General features: G+C 42.6%; 2 protein-coding genes across 2 annotated transcripts in view; both read left to right on the top strand.

The window, feature by feature from the left end:
- lrrc17 (leucine rich repeat containing 17) overlaps positions 1-8,891 on the top strand; it is a gene marked incomplete at its 5' end in the record, with an annotated part of 34,246 nt that extends 25,355 nt beyond the window's left edge. Inside the window, one exon of the mRNA XM_079494212.1 lies at positions 6,153-8,891. Coding sequence (XP_079350338.1) covers positions 6,153-6,574 — 422 coding nt within the window. The 3' untranslated portion in view covers positions 6,575-8,891. The remainder of the gene's footprint in view (positions 1-6,152) is intronic.
- Positions 8,892-13,142: 4,251 nt separating this feature from the next.
- Positions 13,143-18,879, top strand: part of LOC306916795 (copine-8) — a 109,511-nt gene continuing 103,774 nt past the window's right edge. Inside the window, exon 1 of the mRNA XM_079494822.1 lies at positions 13,143-13,391. Coding sequence (XP_079350948.1) covers positions 13,285-13,391 — 107 coding nt within the window. The 5' untranslated portion in view covers positions 13,143-13,284. The remainder of the gene's footprint in view (positions 13,392-18,879) is intronic.

Below are 18,879 nucleotides of genomic sequence, written 5' to 3'. Positions count from 1 at the left end.
AGGAGAGCCAGTAGAAGCCCTAGAAGCATAGTCTACTTTATCATCAATTAGAATATGATGACCATAATTTCATTTAAAAAACGTCCCCGTCTACCAAAACAAACAGTGAAAACACCAACATATTGTCACAGTGTGTTTCTACACCACCAGATACAGTAGTAGCCTCGGTCCAAGTCTTACTCATCTGACAAGAGAAAAGCCTGGTCACAACATAAGGCAGAGACGCTATCAGCGGTCCGGAACATCCGTCAGATGAATTTCAACCGGATACGATATTTTTTCCGACAAATCACAACACTTGTTTCATTCACGGAGAATGTAAACTGATTTGTAAAGATTCAACGTCATTTCCTTGAGCGGTACACTTCCGCCAAAATCCCGCAACTTCCGCCCCGAAAAAATGGTAGCGTCTACAACGTAGGTCTTGCACAGTGTAACCAGATAGTGGCTGATGACTGTTGGTAAATAATGATAATAAATACTATGCAAGTACTGGGATTCAGAACTAAGCAGATGTGACTTTGGTGGCTGGAAATAAAAAACGGAATAACAGGACAAAAGGAGAAGAAAAAGTACTGAAAACTTATAACAGAAGCAGAAGACAGCAATACATTGATAGTCTGCCTTCCAGGCGTCCATATATTGACTACTCTCTGGTGGTGGGGTCTGCTTATGAGGTTGTTTTGCAGTTAGAGCCAAGTTGTTAGAATGTCCTGCTTCTATAAAACCTCTGCTACCGCATTTACAGGCTAGTATTACTGAGACATGGTTCACACACACAATTTGGAATGTTTAAATCTTGTATAACATATTTTCAGATGGGTTCTGTGGACAACAAATACATATTAATTTGGTTGGATACTTGACATTGAAAATGTCTCTTTTAAACAACATTAGGGAAACAAGCCCAAATAAGAAACATGTGGAAAGAATCCTAAGAAAAAATCTCAACCCACAACTATCAATATTTACAAGCAACTTTACAGAAAGACGAGATGAGAGTCGCTTATAAAAACTTGAACTTGGCAACACTGCTTGTCGTGCCAGACAGACAGACAGACAGACAGACAGACAGACAGACAGACAGACAGGCAGACAGACAGACAGACAGACAGACAGACAGACAGACAGACAGACAGACAGACAGACAGACAGACAGACAGACAGACAGACAGACAGACAGACAGACAGACAGTTCTCCTTTAGAGGAAGACGAGATGAGAGTCGCTTATAAAAACTTGAACTTGGCAACACTGCTTGTCGTGACAGACAGACAGACAGACAGACAGACAGACAGACAGACAATTCTCCAATATGGGGGTTCTTGACATGAAACGTTTGGAGCACCACTGATGTAGCAACAAAACTGTTAGGCTTTAGAAGACATTTTGTAGAGTTGGCCCTCAGGTCTTAGTCCTTCAGGCCGAAGACCCCCCCTAGTCCTTCAGGCCGAAGGTCCCTCCTTCATCTCTCTCTCTCTCTCTCTCTCTCAGTTACCCCCACTATTGTATAACATTGTGTTGCAGATTAAACTTTTTCATAGACTTGTTTGGCAGCACTATCATCAGTGTTGCGCAAATGTATGTATTGTGTTTATTTGTTTACACATGATCTTCTCTGTTAATATGTTGTATTCATGTTAGTAACATTAATCCATGAATGCATTTTCAGACATTTAACCAGTTAAACCATCAATACTTGTGTATGTATTGTATGTATATGGCTCTGTACTTGGTCTGCTCTTTTTTCATCTACATGTACATCAAACCTAGCAAACATAGCTGTTAGCTGATCTACAAGCTCGTTGTGAGCTTGTAACTCGTCTATTTTTCTCAGAATAAGAATGCTATGCTAGTGTTAAAGTGATTCATTAAAAATAAAAACAATGTTCCTATCAAACAAAGATTTGGCGCCCCCCATGTAATAACTCTGAGGACCCCCTAGGGGTCCTGTTGAAGACCCCTGGTTTAAAACGTGCAGGCTCAAGAAGGCTCCCTCTGGTCTGTAATGACATGTAGAATGGGCTCTGCCAATGTGGACCTCTCTCTCCTTATTGTCGACTCACTCATTATCCCACAGAAACATGTGTAAACAATCTACTCTACAACTCATTAGTGAAGCGTCCTACTGCGGCTGGCAGCAGCTGGACTATATTTGTCTGTTAATATCCAATCTCCTGTGGTCCTAATCACACTGGTCCTAGAGCTGTGGTTGCAGCTGTGGAATATACACTGTTATTCTAGTATTCTATGTTCATTTGCAATGTTGTATCTCTGCTGTCGGGCAGATAGTAGCCTGGGGTCCACCTATGCTTTTTATGGCATAGGCAGCTCCCGGCAGGATACGCCGGGAGAATCTAGATGCAGCTGAGACTAATTAATTAGAGCGACAGAGAGAGAGAGAGGAGTGTGTGTGTGTACGTGTGTGCGTCAATTTAACAAAGGTGCAGACAATCAGAAATCAGCAGAGAGTGATCAACGTTTGCGCTACTGTATGCCGTATCGAAGTGGACGTGGACCCAGACTTTTTTTTCCTCCCTGGAAATAAATACGTCTGGGTTTCCGAGGCTAGGCAGATAGTGATACCAGCTATGTCCAAAATATAAACTTAAATCAGTAAATAAAACTGTGACTGTGACCGTGACTGAGGGCCAGTCACAGAAGCAGAATGCGATGGGTTGTGTCTGTGGCCTGTGGTCATCCTTAGTCCAGTAAATGGACCAACAGACAGAGACAGATTCTGGATGGTCAGACTCACAAGAAGTACCACCAGAGACACAAGCACAGAAAGATGGGATCGAGCAGTGGTTCCCAAACTTTTTACCTCAAGACCCAAAAGAGAAATTAGACGTTCGCCCGGGGATGCAAACTATAGTGAAAATAGCCGATCTACAAGCTCAACGTGTCGCTTTGCGCCATGTTGTGAGCTTGTATAGAGCTGCTATTTTCACTACTTGTTTTTATGTAGGCTACTGTATTTATGGAAATTGTTAAATTTTTTTATATTATTTTTATTTGTATTCATTTTATTATTCAAGTACTTTTGAAGAATATTGGAATTGTTTTTAATTGGTGAAAAGTTGTGATTATTTGTTTAAACCTTTCAAAATCTTTTGAAATATTGTTTTTTAAGTGTAGGAAACAAAGGGATGGTTCTCCTGAGACAATATCTAGAAAATATTTTTTTTTTCTTTTGTTTTGCAATGCCAGATTCGTCTGGTTTCAGGCTAACATAAATGTACAGTACATCATACGTCTTCCTTTTCTCCTGTCTGTCTGTCTGTCTGTCTGTCTGTCTGTCTGTCTGTCTGTCTGCCTGCCTGTCTGTCTGTCTGTCTGTCTGTCTGTCTGTCTGTCTGTCTGTCTGCTTTTATACATTTATAAATATTTTTAAGCTCTCCTAAAGTCTGTATCTTGCACTGTCTCCCTCCTGCTGTATGTCTCTCCTCCTACACTGTCTCCTTCTTGCTAACTGTCTGTCTCCCTTACACTGTCTCCCTCAGATGTCCTATTGTCTGTCTCTCCTACTATATGATCTCACCCTCAGCTTTCCTACCGTGGTCCGTCTGTCTTCCCTTACAATGTCTCACTCTCAACTGTCCTACTTACACTTACTGTACATACACTTTACTGTCTGTCTCTCCTACATGAGCCTCCCTCAGGTTACTGTCTGTCCTGATAAAGACTAAATAGAATATCCAGCAGCACACCATCTTCACTTGCTCAATAGAGTAAAGCAACGTTTTGGTTGTGGACCTTCAGGAATTTGACAGAAGCCTGAGTTGCCTTTAAGACAAACTATTGAGCATAGTGGACTGAGTGTGCACACTAAACTCGTATAGATAGAGAATGCAGGCTAAATTAATGTCTGAAGAAACAGAAATGCCCTCCTTGGGTTTAGAGTCTAAACCCAAGGAGGGTTTAGACTCTAAACTTTAGACAATGCAGCCTGGTTGACATTGAGCAGACAAACAAACGGTTGTTGTTGTGGTGGTGAGTGTGTGTCATTTGTTTTATTTTGTTACAATGATTGGAACAAACAGCAGACATCCGTGGCTGGCCTCCATTCAGGATCTCTGTTCTGTTCCTTTCATCCTTGGGTTTCTACTTGCCTACTTTCCTCCCTCACTATAGACCTCTAACTCCCTCTCCTCTCCTCTCCTCCGCTCTGGAGATCAAAGCAAAGCCTGAAGCGAGTGGACAGCGTGAAACATATTCCACTGCCCAATTACTTGCACGTGCGTGCGTGCGTGCGTGCGTGCGTGCGTGCGTGCGTGCGTGCGTGCGTGCGTGCGTGCAAGTAATTGCACGCACGCACGCACAGACACACAGACACACAGACACACATGCACAGATACATGCACATTGAACACATGCATGCACGAACAAACACCCACACACGTTTCTGCAATGTTTTTTCATTTCAAAAGGGGGGGAAGGGACCCTCCTCCCAGCACATACACAAAAGTTTTTCAAAAAATATACAAAAGACAGACAAAGACACTATTGTATGTATGAAAACAAAAATGGAGAAAAAATACCCATAATTATTAACAGTAGTATAGGTGCCTGTAATATAATCAACCACTTAGATAGCTTATTTTTTAAAGTAGATAAATATTATGGAGGATGTGGTAACCACTATTCATTGAGCCACATCCGTATTTGGTGCAGTGCTGCCCCCTGGTGGTGTCTGCCTGCCTGGTGGGGTTTGAGTGAAGTTTGGAATTTGACTGGAAGTAGCCTACTGAATACCTTAGTCAAATGTAAACAGCACAGACACAGAGGTAAAGTCAGACATTAAGGCTAAAAGGAAAACCACAAAGTAGTGGGGAGGGGACTTGTTTCCATTGTGGTCCTGTGTTCAATTAATCAACATGGCAATTAAAAAAATAACACATTCATCAACAAATACATACACTATATGTTCAAAAGAGATGGGAAGTTACATTTACCTCCCCTAAATGTTTTTTATTTGTATTTTTTAGGCCAATTTAGAAATAAACCAGTGTTACGCTAATGCAGTGGTTCCCAAAGTCAGGGGTCCTTGAGGGAGTTCCAGGGGGTCCCCAGCTAAATGATAGTTTGGAACCAAATGGACCCTTATGGGTCTGTAACTCTGAGAGTGTAACTCAGAGAGTGTACAAATGGACCCAAATGGGTCCATATAAATAGGGTTCTCAGAGAAGGAAATGCCATTAAATGGGGGTCCGTAGCCTAATGCTTATCAAACTGGGGGTCCTTGAAATTAAACAGGTTGAGAATCACTGCTAGAGCCATACAAATCTTCTCTCATCGGCGTCCCTGGCATATCTTTTCAAATAGGGCTCCGCAGGCACTCCACTGCACTGGATGGATGGCGTCAGGGCATTCCACATGTTGGTGGCAGAGCAGTACACTTTTGTTCTAAATGTGGATGGTACCAGATCATGGTTGGTCGCTCCCTCTGGTGGTGTGGCTGGGGGTGTTACTCACTGTGAGGGTGTGAGGGTATGTGACTATGTGATGTGTAGGAGATGTGGTCTCATGTGATGAATACTATGTCTAATCCAACTCTTGATGCGGAGAACCTTGCAGGGAGGCATTCTGTACCATAGTTGTAGTCTTTGGTACTGTATGACCCAGCCCAGGCACAGGCAGTGACTGAATCCCCGACCTCCCAGGCTCATGAGGGTGCACTCTTTCCTCCAGTGCTAATCGTGAAACCAAGATAAACATCGCTTCAGATTATTCTGAAAGTATTCTGAAAAACGTATTTTTATGTATCAGTGGTGCTCAAACGTTTCCATGTCAAGAACCCCCAAAATTGTATGTATTTGACACAAAATATGATGTGCCAGCAGGGACCAAAAGCAAAGAGATTTAGTTATAAATGTTCGCTTTGAAAAATGTACATATTCTTAGGTTTGCACAAACCTTCACAATTTAAAAAAAATGGCAGATTTACTACAATCTCACAGCACGTCACATCGTGCCACGCTACGAGCCTTTATATCTGCAAATTTTGAATAGCCGACCAAAGTCCTACACTACATGTGTGTGTGTATATATATATATACTGTATAGCCCAAATCTAAAATGACACATATGCTTTCCCGGATTGAACGGGGTACTTGCTAAAGACCTTTCATGTTTCTCTCCCTCCACTTGCAGCTGCGTTCGACGGCCTGCTGTACCTCCGTGAGCTGGACCTGTCCAACAACAGCCTGCAGTACTTCCAGTACGGCGTGCTGGAGGACCTGTACTTCCTGCGCCGCCTCTCGCTGGCCAACAACCCCTGGATCTGTGACTACAACATCCACTACCTGATCTACTGGCTGAAGCACCACCCGGGGGTCTCCTACAGCGGCCTGGTCTGCTCCGACCCCCAGGAGTTCCGGGGCTGGCCCGTCGAGGACTACGTCAAGACCTACAATGGCGAGTGTCCCAAGGACCGGTCGGCTGCCGTGGACGCGGGACAGGGCGGGGCGGACAGAGAGGCACAGGAGGTGGCCGGGGAGACGGACGAGGCAGATTTGCCCACACCGCTGAAGGACAGGAGGCCCAAAAAGTTTGAGATCATCCGGCTGAGTTAGAAGCAGGAGGAGGAGGTGGAAGCTGTACGCCAAGCAGAACGGCGGGAGATTTATACGCTTCACTTGTACCACGTCGTGCACCGTTGTCGTGCGCCGAAAATAAGCCGATTTACAAGCTCACCATACCCTATTCCGAAAAACCAGCTGACGACATCGCAAGGCAAGCATTGGACCGGAATCCACAGGGCAAAAGGAAAAGTTGGGGGAGGCCTACACAGAAATAAGTCATGTCACACAAGCTCACAATGCATCATGGCAGCTTGTAGATGGGTTTATTTTGGTCGCGCCTACACCGGCGTACGAGTCAGGCCTAACGTGAGCGGTGAGAACACAGTGGGCAATGCAACAAACCGATGAACGGATGGAGGTGTTGCTGGTCATAGAGCACCAAAGTCTGACGTCATTTTTGCATCCTACCTGAAACACGTTTTCTCCCCCTTTCTGATTTCCCATAGACTTTTTTTAAAAATATTGTGTCATATAAGAACTGTGTTCCAAAAAACAACAATGATCCCGGCGGGTTGACTTGTATGAGTATGAAGCATCAACTGACGGTGAGAAAACGCTAAAGATACCGTCGCCAAATTATTGTCATTTTTGCCAGAAACAGACTGCATCAAATATGAGTGACTGACTATCATAAACGATAGAGCCACCTCCCTGACAATAGCGCCGGGGCAATTTGTTTATTTTTGGACCACAATTCTTATATGAGACGATTCCAAGATGACCCCATGTTATTCTCCACAGAGAAATGACTTCTGTGACCTGGGGGACGAACGAGTGACATCAGGACTTCGGTGCTCTATTCCCAGATCAACAACTGGTTGATCCAGTCAAGGACTTCTGAAAGGTAGACTGAGAGTTGAGTGACAATAAGGACAAATAAAGATTAAAACGACAACAGTAACGTTGCTGTCAGGCGAAACTTTTTTTTTTCCCCTTTTTCTGTAAATGAATGCCCTACTTCATCATACAAGAATGTCACCCAAAGTCAATAGTATTGAAAATAGCCGATTTACAAGCTCACAACCAGTGGTGGAAAGTACTGTAACTAAGTACATGTACTTAAGTACATTTTTAGGTATTTGTACTTTACTTGAGAATTTCCAATACTTCTACTACTACTTCTACTTCTATTTGGACTTGGATCCAAATATTGTATTTTTAATCCACTACATTTATTTGAAAACTTTAGTTACTAGTTACTTTGTAGATTTTGAGTATTATTACAAAACATACATTAACCACTTCAGCCCTTGTATATTATACATTTCAGACATTTGAAAATGGCCAATTGATGAGCTCACAATGCATCGCGATGCATTGTGAGCCTGTAGATCTGCTATTTTCAAAAGATTTGCATACATTTGAAAACATAAAATGTGACATTTCTGCATAATGAGTACTTTTACTTTTCGTACTTTTCGTACTATATACTTGTACTTTCGTACAAGTATATTTTGAATTCTGGACTTTTAGTTGTAATGCAGTATTTCTATATTGCAGTATTGATACTTTTACTTAGGTAAAGAAATGGGAGTACATTTTCCACCACTGCTCACAACGCGTCACGTCACATACAAGGTTTCCACCCGCACAGCAATAACAAGTTGATGGCTCGTAAAATGCCAGACAGCACAAAACTAAAGACAAATATTTGTCCTCTAAGAGAGCAGCAGGTTTACGTACTGTAATTCTGTATCTGATCCAGGGATCCTTATGAATTTCACATGATTTTATAAAATGAGATTTAGAAATCACTTAACCCTCGGATATCTGTTGATGTTATACTGTATATATACTTTTTTTGTAATCATCGATGACCATTTCAATCTTATCGTTCTACCTTCAGGAAAAAAAAGATGATTTTTCAAGATAAGGCGCTTTTAATTATTTTTTCTTTCAACTTTTTTTGTAGCACGTTCCCAGTTCAGTCGCTGCATAAACCTCGTAGAAACATGTAATTTAATGCTTTACTTCATCATACGATCGTCGAGCAAAGGTAGTGTAAATAGCATTTTCGAGGTTTCTGAAAACGTTCGTACCATTCCCTAAAAAAAGGATTTTGGGCATACGAGGCTTCCACCCGACAGCGACGATATCAAATAAACTGTAAAAGATGCAGGTTTATTTGGGATCCCCCGTTACAGTATGAACTGCAGGTGCTGTTTTTTGTTTGTTAGCTTGTTAGTTTGTTCTGTTTCAGTGACTTTTGTAATGGCTTCAGGATACAAACAGTTTTTTTCCTCCTCATTGTTAACATATGGTTTTGTCCTTGTTTTCTAGAAATAAAATCTGGTGTACGTTTTCAGAATGTTGCTTAATGTTTGGGTGTTATACTGTATCGATGACTGCACACCTCTATAGCCTAGTGCACTGGTTCTCAACCTTTTCAGGCCACGACCCGCCTAAATAATCATATTTGAACTGAACTGGGGACCCCCAAATAGTCATATTTGAACTGGGGGTTCCCCCACCTTGACAAGAACTTGTAATTGTAGGAGTTGAGTTTGACGTTGAAGCATGTAAATGGTTGGTCCGCAGTCAAATACTGTACATCATTTTGGGGGGTCCATCTTGACATGGAAAAGTTTGAGAACCACTGACAGAAACCGACGTTTTTCATAAACCTGTTAGGATTTAGAAGATATAATTGTAGAACCGGCCTCAGGTCTTAAAGGGTTAAAGCACACACAGTGTCTGACACACTGCCAGCGTGAGGCTGTTGCATGAATCATTCATCAATAAAAGAATAATATATAATTATGTGAAAACATCAGTTCCATTCCTGTTGTCCTCTGATGAGAGGGGCCAACCTCGTTTCCCTCACGCCTAAATGAGCCTGTCTTCACATTTACAGTAGAACATGCTTTCATGTCAAGTAACCTATTCTTTGGGGTGTCTTTGGAAATAATTCAATATTTAACAATTTGTAGGAAAAGTAATAATATTTAGTAGTGAGTCCTGACACACTGCTTGGTCTAGTACGCCCAAGATGTTAGCGCTTGGCACAATTACTATAAACTAGTCAGGCTGCTTAGTATTATTGCACACTGAGACCTACATATGTGTATTCCCAGGTACAAACATGAAATATCTGGGACAGTAAAGCACTGCACAAGCCAGGCCCAGGGACCCTGCTTCTGGGGAAGAGGGTCAAGGAGAAAACCTGCAGCAGGTGACTTCAGTCACGTTCGTGTGAAATTACCGTACCTGTTTAGTTTTATTCCACATTTTTCTTTTAGCCTTATTTAATCAGGCATGGTTGATTAAGAACAGTTTTATTATCTATTTCTTTTTTATGCAGGTTCACGCATTCAAGTGTTAGGATTTGAAAGTGACAGATTGACGAAAAGGTCTTTCCTATAAATATAACCAAAAATCAGCATGACTTTCCACAGTTGTTTTTATTTAACATTTAATCTCTGCTGTATTCTTCAAGATGAGTCCTTCATGGACCCTTCCATAACGTCTAATACTCTCTTTACTGACCTCGCTGGGTGACACTAAATCCATTGGGGTTGTGTCGTGTAGATTTGAGCATAAAGTTGATCTAATGTTTTATTTATTATCCACTCTTCTCAGCTCTGCGGTTCTGTCTCTCTGTATAATGCATACCAATGGACCAGAGGACTTACAGGGACTGTCTGTAGCATTATCTATTAACGACTTCCTTAGACGTTACTCTCACTACTCAGCTCTACCCTGTTCCTGCATGTCCAACAAATTAATTCAATATATTTTTTAAGGGACCCAAGCCCAAAGGACCTATGGTCCCTTATCCCTTAAATCAAATCTACTCCTGGGATTTTTGTGCAATTTGCTCGAAACTTTCTACACACAAACTTTGGACCAATATCTAAAAAAATATCAAAAGTATCAGATCTACAAGCTCAAAATGCATCGCTTTGCCTTTGCTCTTCAATACGTTTGTGTGACGCTGTAGTCAAGCGTATGATCAAGTAGGGCATTCATTTACGGGGGGAAAAAACACAAAAGTTGGAATATGTAAAGATTAGATGTATTTCATTAAGATTATGTCATTTACCAATATAGTTTAGTAGCAATACAGTGGATCAAAAAAGTCCAAGAGACAACACTTTCTAGTGTTCATTGACAGTCAAAATCATTGACAATGCCTGTCCACTAGATGTCACTGTGTAGTTCCAGGATGTGAGTTTGTTGTTGAACACTGACTGCTGTGACTGTGAGGCATCATGTGACCAAATGGAGTTAGACCAGTGCTTCCCAAACGGGTGGGCCCAAATTATTTTGGTCCCCAAAATGATTAGCTTAATGTGCATTGCAAAATAGTTTTCTCCCTCAACAGTACACTGGCGTACACTATCTAGTATCTGCACATTTCTAAAGTGGCAATTTAAAGAATGTCTGAGCCTTTTAATACCAAATTGTCAAATATTATGTGAGAGAGAGGCAAACATGCAGTGCGAGGTGTTATTTGTGGAACCGAGTCAAACTAAATGTAGTTATGTAGGCCTATGGCTACAATTCCAAGTGCTTGTCGGGGTGGGGAGTTTCAAGTTAAAATATGATTATTTTGGGGGTTCACAGCCTGAAAGGTTTGGGAACCCTTGAGTTAAGAGGCACATCATGCTAAGGTCCCTGGTCCTATAGTTTCAATCACAGCCCTAGCTGTGTAGTGTGTATAACTGTAGTTGTGCCCTCAAGCAAGGCATAATGAGGCATTTCCAACTCCAATCCGAGGCGTGGCAAAACATTGTTCCCCTGTCTTTTCTCAAAAAGAAGTGTGGGCCCCCCTGAGTATAGATGAATCCACGGCGCCGTGCCCTGTAGGCCAGCTGTAGACAATCAGTGCTGTGGTGTCACATTTAAGCGCAGCTTGACACCGCAGCACTGATTGCCTACAGCTGGCCTACAGGGCACCGGGAACCTCATCCTTTCAACTGTGTTCACAAACGCGTTACACACAGGTAGGCCTACCTGTGTGTAACGCGTTTGTGTGTGCGTGCGTGTCAGTCTACCAGCCAGCCAGCCAGCCAGCCAGCCAGTCAATCAGCCAGAGCATTGTTTATTGATAGTGTGGTTTGGTCTGACTGCAGGATGGTCAAAAGTCGTTCATAAATGGTGATAGGCCTAATATGTAAGCTTTTCATTTGTTGAGCTGTGAATGAATGACTTGTAGGGATCTGTCTTCTGGACTTCTCTCTCTCTCTCTCTTAAAGGAGCTTTATTGGCATGAGAAAACATACGTTTACATTACATTGCCAAAGCAAAAGTGGAACAAAACAATCCCTCTCTCTCTCCCCACTCTCTCTCTTTCCCCCCCACACCGCTCTCTGGACGTGTGTGCGTGCGTGCTCCTCTGAGGAAATGGCGTGATGTTTGCCCAGGGGTGTGGGAGGCTTAATGGTCTCTGCCATCATAAACACGTGTTTGTGCGTGCATGCGTACTGTGCAGGTGTGTGTGTATGTGTGCGCATATGCATGATGTGTGTGTTTGTGTGTGTGTGCATGCCTGTGTGTGTGAAACAGTACTATATTTGGAGATATGGTCAACCAGTAAACACAGTGAGTAATACAGGGGATGTGTCATGCAAACAGCTTGTGTCTTCTTCATCTAGGCAGGGCTTAGAAAGAGTCTAGAGAGATGACATCTAAATATGCAGCCCATGCACACACACCCCCTCTGACTCTCTAAACCAGAGAGCGAGAGTAACAATCTCTCTGTAACAATCAAACAATTGCACATAATCAGTTCCATTGGAAATTTTAACTTGGCCAATTAATGAACTGAAAGAGAATGCAAGAAGAGCTTTCTCAAAAAGTCAACACTGGAATATTGGAATTTCAACATATTCCAATCAGTGATTCAACTTATTGGCTACAGTATGTTGTGGGTTCATATTTTACGGGGGCCGGTTTCGAATTGCAGGCGTCCGTAGGTGCCCTTTGAGAGCGGCTTTGATGTCTTAATGCGTTCCACATTTTGGTGGTGCATTTATGGGGAGAACGGTGAGATTTGTGTGTCTCTCTCTGTGTCCCTTTATTCCTATATGGAGTTCTGTGCCAGGCATGCCCAAATATGGAGTGTTGTGATGTCAGAAGTTAGGCCAGCTCCATATATGGACCCTGGGCAGGGGCCCTGTCCAGAGCCCGGTCAGATAGGCCTTTTGTGGCGGTTATGGACAGTGACACACTCCCTGTGGGGGTGTGGAACGCATGTGAATTTGAGGTCGCTGGGGCCAACGGTTCTCATTACAGACGTACACACGTACAGATGTGTACAGACAGCTAGAGACATGGTGCATTTATAGTTAGATGTCTTTTTGCTTAGGTCTATGTTTTTCCTTGTCTTGTACGTTGTTTGCATTATTTGTTCTGATTCTGAATATGTATTTATTATTATTATTATTATTTTGTATTATACTGTATGTAATGCTTTGCTTTTGTATAAGAATGTCATGCCAATATCGCATAATTGAAATTGAGAGAGAGAGAGAGAGAGAGAGAGAGAGAGAGGGGTGTGTGACATCACTGTGTGTGTGTGTGTGTGTGTGTACCTCTCCCACTCTGCTCTCCGTGGTGGAGGGGAGGTGCAGCAGCACTACTTTCCACTCCTTCTCTCCTCTCCGTCTCTCCGCTCAGGAGGCTGGACTAAAAAAGAAACACACACAATATTGTTTGTTTTACCTTCTCCCTCCTCCTACTTTCACCCAATAATAATAATGAACAACACTTCGCCTTGTTTCCTGAACATGGCGACGATAGGAGACTTCGACCCGCTCAACGCGTCGGTGCCCGCAACCAAGGTGGAGATAACCGTGTCTTGCAGGTAAGGACACGGAAATTATATTATAGCCTAATGTGTTGGAACTTGGAATGTAAAGTTGCGTCTCCTTTCGGCTTTTGTAGCCTCCGGACGCTTCTGTCCTGCTCTTGTTCTGTTCTGGAATCCAAACTCCACCAAAAACAAGTTGTCACGCTTTGGTTTTTGTAACTAGAAGTTGCGCAAGAGCTGAAATTAGCCGATCTACAAGCTCACAACGCGTCGCGCCGCGATGCGTCGTCAGCTTGTAGATCGGCTAATTTTCGCTCGACACAAGACACGACGCGCAACTAGGCTATTATTATGTATTTTTTTTAAAAAGACGCTCCAAGTTAAAAGACTGGTATTTTAGGGTAGGTCTACATATATATTGTGTCGCCTATTTTAGAATTAAGTCTATGACTCTATGAGAGGTCAGAGAGGCACAGAGAAAGGAGTAAATAAATGGCATTCTTGTGGATATGCTATAGATACCGGTAGGCATACCGGTTTCCCTCAGTTTCAGCACTCGGCAGTGATTCTCAACTAGGCTATGCTATCCCCAAAATAGTTATGCATTTAGATTTGACCACCACGGACATATATCATTATTTATAGGCTATAGTATAATTGATTATTATGGTCTTATTGTATTTGATCCAGAATCTATTTACTGTTTATGTTACACGTATAGGCTACTGTAGGTAGGCTATAGTGCAACTCACATTTATAGCTATAATCATTACAGACTATAGTAATTGTCACACTTTATTAATGATGTATCTTATTCTTTACTACATCACTGCATGGGAGCTACATCTAACATCACTTTTTTAATTGTTAGGCATAATTTGGTCTCATAATTATGGTCTAGGAGGGATATTATGTACAGTATAGGCTGCTGTGTATGTTATACGTGAAACTCAGTTTATAGCTATAATGAACCATTTATCTTTATTTACATCTCTGTATTTACATCTCTGACCTAATATGGTCTGGCATTTGATCCAGAATTAACTGACAGTTTATGTACAGTTACAGTAGGATACTGTATAGGTATAGTGAAACTGATGGAAATGGACCTTCTGGTTGTAGCCTATGTTCTCTCTCGTTGTATTTGAATTACTTGTACGTTACATAGCCTATTGGTGGTGAGGTGAAGATACCGTCATGATGGTCTAAAACTGGAACCCCCGTAATCCCTTCAAGAAACCCTGGGTTCCCCGAACTACACTATGTAACCTTTTACCACTGTTGTAGCTGACAGCAGATCGATACATATTCACATGATTGACAGTTGACACCTCAGGAGGGGTGTGTGTGTGTGTGTGTGTGTGTGTGTGTGTGTGTGTGTGTGTGTGTGTGTGTGTGTGTGTGTGTGTGTGTGTGTGTGTGTGTGTGTGTGTGTGTGTGTGTGTGTGTTACACGTGTGGTGCGCCCGTGCGTGCATGATTCACAGACATATTTTCACTCCATGACGCCTGTGTGTGTGTGTGTGCATGTGCAAACTGTGTGTACGCCTCAGTTGCTTGGACTCAAAGAGGAGAATGTTATGGCAGTTGACACAGGGATGAAAATGATGTCATTCTGTTTGGAGTTCCTGTGTGTGTGAATTAGGCCAGTGTTGTTTCCACCATGCACTAAACATACACTAGTCTACCAGTCAACATTTCCCCAATGGAACCTGCATGGGTACACACCGCAAGCAGAGCTCACTCCATCCGTTCATTATGTAGGCTATATATACTAACTTATTGAATCATTTACAGTAGTTGCAATAATTAATTTAATTATAGCATATTGCATTGCACTTAAAGCTGTGCTCACACACTATTGCGGGTGGTGTTCCTGGTGCGTGGCTGATCGGAAAACGATTACTATCCGCTCACATATCCAGTATAGCGTGAGTTGCCCAGATGGTTATCAAACATGTTTGATATTTATCTGGATGATCGTATAACTGCTGTCCGAGTGGGACAATGGGAGCAAGCGAGATGAGTCAACAAGGAGACAGACATGACATGAATGAGGAAGCTTTTACAGTACTACATAGCGACCAGTGTACGTACACAGCCTGTCATGGGTCTGTTGGACAGCTGAGGAGATCTGTGCTGGCGGCAGGCGCGATAAATGTCCTGTACTGTGAGATTTTCAAGTCTTGTAGTGTGTGTATGTTTAAGATGAATTACAATTTAAGATTAATTTAAAAAATCACACCCGTGTGAACTGAGTGGTGTAAGGTATTATATAGCCTGATCAGCTGTGGTCTGACATAATGTCTGACGTAATGAAATCAGCATCAACCAATCAGCATCAACCATGCTCATTTTTCGGTACGAACAGACACGTAAACTAATAACAAAGCTGAAATCACACCCGGGTAAACTGGGTGACCGTAGCAACCATGCTCATTTTTTGGTACGAACAGACAGACAGACAGACAGACAGACAGACACGTAAACTAACAAAGCCAGTCGTAGGAGTGGTTTACACCACTCAAAAAAACAACGCATGGATGAAAGACGTCATTGACATTTAGTCCATAAATATTGTTGCGAGAGCCACTGGCCTAATAGGAAACAACCCAAAGTCTGGGCAGGGAGTGCTAGGGCCTGGTGGCCCAGGGCTACGTCACTCAGGTCACTGGCTGCAGCATCAGTGGAATTCCTGGGTACAGAAGTGCTGCTTAGCCTTTTAGAGACTGTGTTCCATTTCATTAGCCTTTTAGAGACTGTCTGTGTTCCATTTCATCAGCCTTTTAGAGACCATCAAGCCGTTTCGAAAATAGGATGCAGATTTAAATTTTCTGAAATATATCAGTGGATTCCATCGACTGATAAAATGTGATTATTGGGAAATATGAAAAGTTCATGAAATAAGCTAACAAAGCTTGTTAGGCTTTTAAAAATATTATACACAAACTGCCTGGCTGGCGATTGGGCCGGAAAGTCCTCTAGCTGTCCAGAGGCTGTCTTTCAAGCAGGCTGTCTGTTAGCCATGGGTCGCTATGCAACTCCTCGCAACCGTTTTGTTGCAAGGAGTTGCGTGGCGACCCATTGGTGTGGTTTAGTGGCCTATTCATGGTTATGTTTGAATTGGGTCGGACTGGTAGGCTATTCATTCACCGGTCTAATGCAAATATTAAGCTACAACTGTATCGATAGACAAGTGATTCAATGTTTGCCGCTTTCTACTTCAAAACTTGTTGAGCAAGTGTTGCATAATTTCATGAAATACATAGACGTGTGTTGACAGGGGCTGGTTTAGTTTCCAAGCACTATAGGCTATCCTACAACAGGACAGAACTCAGGGACAAGGGACCCCTCCGACTTTTAACGGCTCAATCTGTGAATGGACGCAATGATTGTCCGGTGAATTTACATGTTGGACGTGTTGATGTCGCTTCTGTTGTAGACTACTTCTGTTCCGAGGTGTTTTGGAGGGAGAGCGTTTGACCTGGCAGTGGCTAATATACATTCACAGATCGAACTTCCATGATCAACTCACTACTCATTGGGATCCCTAGCAAGAGCCTGCAGACAGTGCAGAGCCTTCAATACCGGTACATTCAAATCAGCACTGCTAGGATCCTTAAATGAGAGTGCGTGTCCACATCACAGCCACCCTCCTCCACTTGCTCCCCATTATGTGTCTTTTGAGGGGCCCCTCCTATAAACAGCTATAGTGCAGACTAGATTCTGTCTGAACAAAAACATTAAATGTCATTGACAATAAATTGAGAATTTACGTCATATGTGCCTGAGCCAATCGGCTGTTGGTATGTCTGTCGGTAAGTCGTGGGGAGACCCTTGGCCAATAACTATTATTGGTGACGTAACTAAGGTATGTTTCAAGGTCGGTATAAGGTCAATAATGGGTTTAAACTTTAAAGGATTTAGAACAGCAGTTGTATTAGACATTACTTTCAGTAGTAGCTCTCTGCTGTCTGGGTACGACTGCTGCTCCTATATAAGTTACTTTGAACTTTTTTGTCCAACGTTAGAACTGAGAGACGAAGACCATGTTTATTGATATTTATTTTCGTATTTTTGTTTTATTGGATGATGTACGATGATAAGAGCGCCCCTCACTTCACATGGGTGTGATTTATCTTTTTCTTCTCCAAAAGCGAAATCATACGAGTTCAATGCTTTCTAATTCGAAACCTATCCGCAAGCGTTTCCATGCCCCATGTGCGCACTGCATTCTTTCGATAAAGCCCCAAAATCCATTAGTCCCGGTCTCCGGACCTGTTTTGCTACCCGCGCAGCCATTCGCTTCCTGGTTTACGGGCTGACAAACTTCCCTATTTTCTCTGAATCTACGCTGGCTCCACGCAGATTGATCATAACGGCGATGTTCTGTCCTGATTTCTGACTTCGTCATGCATCTCGTTTAGACTGATCTCTCTTCTACAGAGAGCTGGTGGATGGAAATTAAGCTCCACCCATGCGGCTCACTGCCGTGGGGGCAAGCGTTTCCGGGAATCTGGCCGTCGCGGCATTCAGCCGCGTGGGTGGAGCTTCTTTTCCATCCACCAGCTGTCTGAAAACCCGGAAAAGACGCTGGCCGACAGCAGAACACGGCCGCGGCTGTCGGCTCAGTTCTGTGGCGACATAAGATAATTCTTATCCTTGAAAATAATGAAAAGGCAGAGAATACCGTGTCTGGATAGGGGAAAAATAAAATAATAATAATAAAAAATAAATATATATTTTATATTTTACTTTTTCTGTACCAAAACCGAACCGAAACCGTGGCCCCCATACCGAGGTACGAACCGAACCGTAGGTAAAGTGAACCGTTGGCACTCCTAGTGCGTGCGTGCGTGCGTGCGTGCGTGCGTGCGTGCGTGCGTGCGTGCATGCGTGCGTGCATGCGTGCGTGCGTGTGTGCGTGCGTGCGTTCCTAAGGGTAGGACAAACAAAAGACTATGGGCCCGATTCACTAAGCTGTTTACACCCAAATTTTGGGTGTAAAGGAATTTTCCTGTCTGTGAATTTTGCAGAGGGACGCTCTTTCTCAAGTCTGCTCGGATGCAGACTTACATGGGACCATTGCTAGCTGTATGTCATTAGAATGACTTATTCTAGACTACTAACGTGGGAAATTTGGAAATTCCTTTACACCCAATACAATCTGGATGATAAAATATTATAAATTATGCTTTGAAAAAACGTTTTCTCATAGAAACACTGTATTTTCATGTAGAACACCGCCGTGTACATGTTATAGAAATACATTTATTTTGGTACCTTTGGATGACAAGGAGACAGCTTATTTCTTCTTTGTGTTTTGGACTGAAAAGTGTGGGAACCCCTGGTGTAGAGTGATCATTTAGTATAGGCTACACCTTGTCTAACGTGACAGCTAAATGTAAATGTTAACTAGGGATGTCGGGTTACCGGTTAGCCGACCGTTAAGAAACATCCGAATATTCTTATCAGCTTCACGGTTAATTTCCGCATTTTCCTGATGGTATTTTTTTTGGTCATGGGGAGATGTCGTTACGTTA

Source organism: Electrona antarctica, assembly GCF_951216825.1.
Source record: "Electrona antarctica genome assembly, chromosome: 23".
NCBI lineage: Eukaryota > Metazoa > Chordata > Actinopteri > Myctophiformes > Myctophidae > Electrona > Electrona antarctica.
Note: the sequence above shows the minus strand (reverse complement) of the source record. Positions and strands in the feature narration are given on the sequence as shown.